General features: G+C 41.3%; 1 protein-coding gene across 1 annotated transcript in view; it reads left to right on the top strand.

Moving 5' to 3' along the window:
* The window catches only part of ugl (ureidoglycolate lyase), a 19956-nt gene that overhangs the window by 439 nt on the left and 15547 nt on the right, over positions 1–3970 (top strand). The window contains exons 2-4 of the mRNA XM_032528193.1: positions 2448–2576; positions 2667–2885; positions 3522–3612. Coding sequence (XP_032384084.1) covers positions 2448–2576; positions 2667–2885; positions 3522–3612 — 439 coding nt within the window. The remainder of the gene's footprint in view (positions 1–2447; positions 2577–2666; positions 2886–3521; positions 3613–3970) is intronic.

Genomic DNA, 3970 nt, shown 5'->3' with positions numbered 1-3970 from the left:
ACTGGCTTCCGGTGCGTTTTAGAATTGATTTTAAAGTTGCATTGTTTGTTTTTAAAGCCCCAAATGGCCTTGCCCCAGAGTATTTGTCCGAGCTTTTAACTTTGGGTGTCAAAATTCGTCTGTTGCGGTCTTCCGATCTACGACTCTAGAAGTCCCGAGGTCGGGTACAGCAGTGGGGCGATCGGGCTTTCGCTGTTCTGGCCCAACTCTGGACAAGCTCCCACCAGACATTTGCACTATAACGGATGTTGTTCATTTTAAATCAAAACTTAAAACTTATTTATTTAGAATGGCTTTAATACACAGTAGTGGTGCAACAACTCTTTTTCTGATGTTAGGTAACTTTATCTGTTTTACTGTTTTCTATGCTTCTATGCTTTGTCTGTTTTTTGAATGTTGTGTTTGTTTTATTCTTGTTGATGTAAAGCACTTTGGACACCTGTTGGTGCTGTAAAGTGCTATATAAATAAATGTTGATTGATTGATTGATTGATTGTTGATTGATTGAATCAAAGTAAGGTGAAGTGGTGGAAGAAGTATTCAGATCCTTTAATGAAGTAAAAGTACTAATGCCACGCTGTAAAAATACTCTGTTACAAGGAAAAGTGCATTGAAAATGGTTCTTAAGCAAAAGTATGTAAGTGTCATCAGGAATATGTTCTTAAAGTATTAAAAGTAAAAGCACTCCTTGCCAAAAAATCCTCACATTTTAGAAAGTGTAAAAGTATCCAGTAAGTTGGGTTTTTAATGGTCCACTAATTTCAGCTGGACCTGTAGGACGTTATATTGTTGGCTAGTTTTGTTCATAATAAAACATCACCTTTTATAACCTACATGTTTTTTGTGTGCTGGAATCTTAATGTGTAAAGGAACTAGTAACTGAAGCTGTCAGATAAATGTAGTGGAGTAAAAAGTAGAATATTTATGTCTGAAATTTAGTGGAGTAGAAGTAGGGGCATGAGTAAAGTACACAAACCTCAAATTTGTACTTAAGTACATACAGTACTGGAGTAAATGTACTTAGTTAAGTTCCACCACTGCTTAGATGGCAGGTGCTGGGCGCTCCTGAAACCTATTCCTCAAGGGATTTCATTTATTTCACATAATGAACATAATGGACCCACCGACAATTACCATCTCTGCAGCTCCTCTCAGCTCTATGAAACATTTTAGCATCTTTTTGCCCATTGAATCCTACAACGTTTGGTTGGTTTTCAGACAAGTCCAGGTGCTAACTGGTTCTTTGCAGTGATGGAGTGAGTCATATTACTCCCTATGCTTTGAGTACCTCACCACTGCAGTGTAGCTATCAACCAGGATTCATGAAATGTTCACTGCTTTCTGATGTTTGAGGCTAGACCAACCAATCATTTAGTTATGAAAATTCATGATTCATGAAAATACTGGGGGGGGGGGGCCTTGAGCAAGACACTTAACCAAAACCAATTCTTTGAAGTTGCTTATGAATGTGTGCATGGGTTTAGGGAGTTCCTGCAAAAGAAAAGCTTCCTCTCAGTGAACCTCTCCTGAATAAATACATGTTAAATAAAAAGCAGTTATTTTCTGTGTGCAGGTGTTGAACACAGTGGAGCATTCAGCAGCTGAAAAGAACAATACTTACCCCAAGAGTTGTATGAAACTTAAAACGGAGCTAAAACGAGAGAACTAACATTCCTCAGGTGGACACAAACAGGACTCCATATGATCCCATTGCTCCCTTTCACTTGAATGCATCATATTAAAGCTGTTTTCCATAACTCTAATAGATTGATTTTGTGCTTACAGCCGGTTGAGCTGCTTCTAAATGACAATTCAATTCACAAATGCAGGTTTATGTCGTGCCTTGATACCGTCACTCCTCTCGGTCAGAGTACATTTGCATCGCGTCTTCACTTTTTCAGATCTTCCATCTTGTACTGTTATTCTTTGAGTATTGGTATCCAGCACAGGCATTCCTGTTAAAGTTGTATGCACAACAAGTAACTTTAAAGGGTCATGTCGCTTTTCGGGGCCACGTATATTCAATTTCAATTTATTTATAGTGTCAAATCACAACAGGAGTTATCTCAATACACTTTACAGATAGAGTAGTTCTAGACCACACTCTGTTTCATTTACAGAGACGCAACTATTTCCCATAAAGAGCGAGCCTTTGAAGCAACAGAAACCTCGGACAGACCCAGGTGTCTTGGTGAGCGGCCATCTGCCTCTGCCGGTTGGGACCCAGACGGACTCAAACAGATATAGAGAAATATGATTTATATTAATTATAGCTGTTCGTATGATGGCAATTAAAGTATTAAACTATGACTAGAAATGCTAGCAGTAGCAGTGCAGGGCGTAGCGGGCGTGGAGCAGGACCACTGCCCCAGCTGCATAGAACCGCCTTCCTGCAGTATGGATGTTGACCTTAATAAACCCGCATCATAGACTCTCCTCGTCCACAGGGTCCAGTCAGCATGGAGCTGTCCCCCCCTCCCACAGGTCTAGAAGCCGAATATGAGACACTTTTCACTGCAGACTCCCTCCTCTTCCTCCACGAGCTGGTCTCCACATTTAACGAGGAGGTGGATCAGGTGAGACAGCAGAAAAAAAAGCTTTTTTTCTATTCAGTGCATGGAGGACGTGTTGAACTCAGGATGAGGAATCTGTGATTCTGTCTTCAGGTCCTGCGGTTACGAGTGTCCAGAAAGGCCCATTTGGACCTTACAGGTGATCTGCCGAGCTTTCTGGAAAATACCAGCCATATCAGGGCCGACCCGGCCTGGAGGGTGCTCCCTGTCCCCCCGAGGCTCCAGAGAAGACACGTGGACATTGGGGACTTGGCTCCCTGTGATACGCAGCGGTTTATTAAAGCTCTCCAGTCACCAGCACAAGGCATTCAGGTAGCGCCTCTGTTACTCACCTGTGACACACCAGACCAAGACAAGAACTGTACATGTCTGGTCTACTGTTTGGTATGGAGCCTCTAAAGGGTAACATTACAAAAACATGTAGTAACATGAAGTAACATGAAGAAAATACAAATACTGTGTTCCATTTGATTTTATTTATAATTTTGTTTTCATCACTTGGGGACAGCAGAACAAGCTTCATTGACAGATTATCAACTTACACACAAAATGCTGTAGTTTGTGGAATGAATGAATGAATGACATTGTATTTACTTGTCATGCCACTAATTGGCCCATCCCACACAGAATTACATGACTCCAATACAAAAGTGATTTCCTCCACAGCTTCTGGTCTCAATGTCCACATACAACATACTCTAGTCTGCAGAAAATAAATGATAAAGAAAACATATTACAGCAGCCACAACACAATAGTGTTACCCATACATTGTCCATACAAGTAAATACATAACAGGAAATGTTAGCATGCTAATATCACCTGCTAAAATATCAACATATTGGCACTGTCACTGTGAGCGTGCTACCAAGCTAACAAGCTTAGCATTAAGCACAGCCTCACATAGCCATTGTGTTTCCTCTGCAGACTGGTCCTCTCTTTGCTTTCAGGTTGACTTTGATGATGGGAACTGCCCGACATATCACAACCAGATCAAAGGCCTTCATAACGTTTTGAAGGCGGTTCACAACCAGTTCCCCAGTAAGTACGTTACTTTATATTGATACTCATCCCAGGAATATGTGTGTGGCAACACAAATGTCAGCCAGGTCACCGTCCTGTACCATTACAATTTTTTAACACAATGACGGTAATTTTGCACTTCCTAGAAAGTACATTTTCTCGCATTCCGACTGGACCAATTTGGGGAATATTAAGTTCCTCTGACCACAGTTCCTGTATTGCTTTAAGCTCCTATTTCAGGGCAGGGTCTTCCCCATTTTACCTTTTCTGCATGGAGACCTAGTCACACCCCCACAGCGCGCCAACTGTAAAAGCCACGCCGTCTGTGTCAGCAAAACATACTTGAATAACTTGACTACGTGAATTACTACGAGAA

This window comes from Etheostoma spectabile, chromosome 10, assembly GCF_008692095.1.
Source record: "Etheostoma spectabile isolate EspeVRDwgs_2016 chromosome 10, UIUC_Espe_1.0, whole genome shotgun sequence".
In the NCBI taxonomy this organism is placed as follows: domain Eukaryota; kingdom Metazoa; phylum Chordata; class Actinopteri; order Perciformes; family Percidae; genus Etheostoma; species Etheostoma spectabile.
This window is presented reverse-complemented; position numbering and strand designations above follow the sequence as displayed.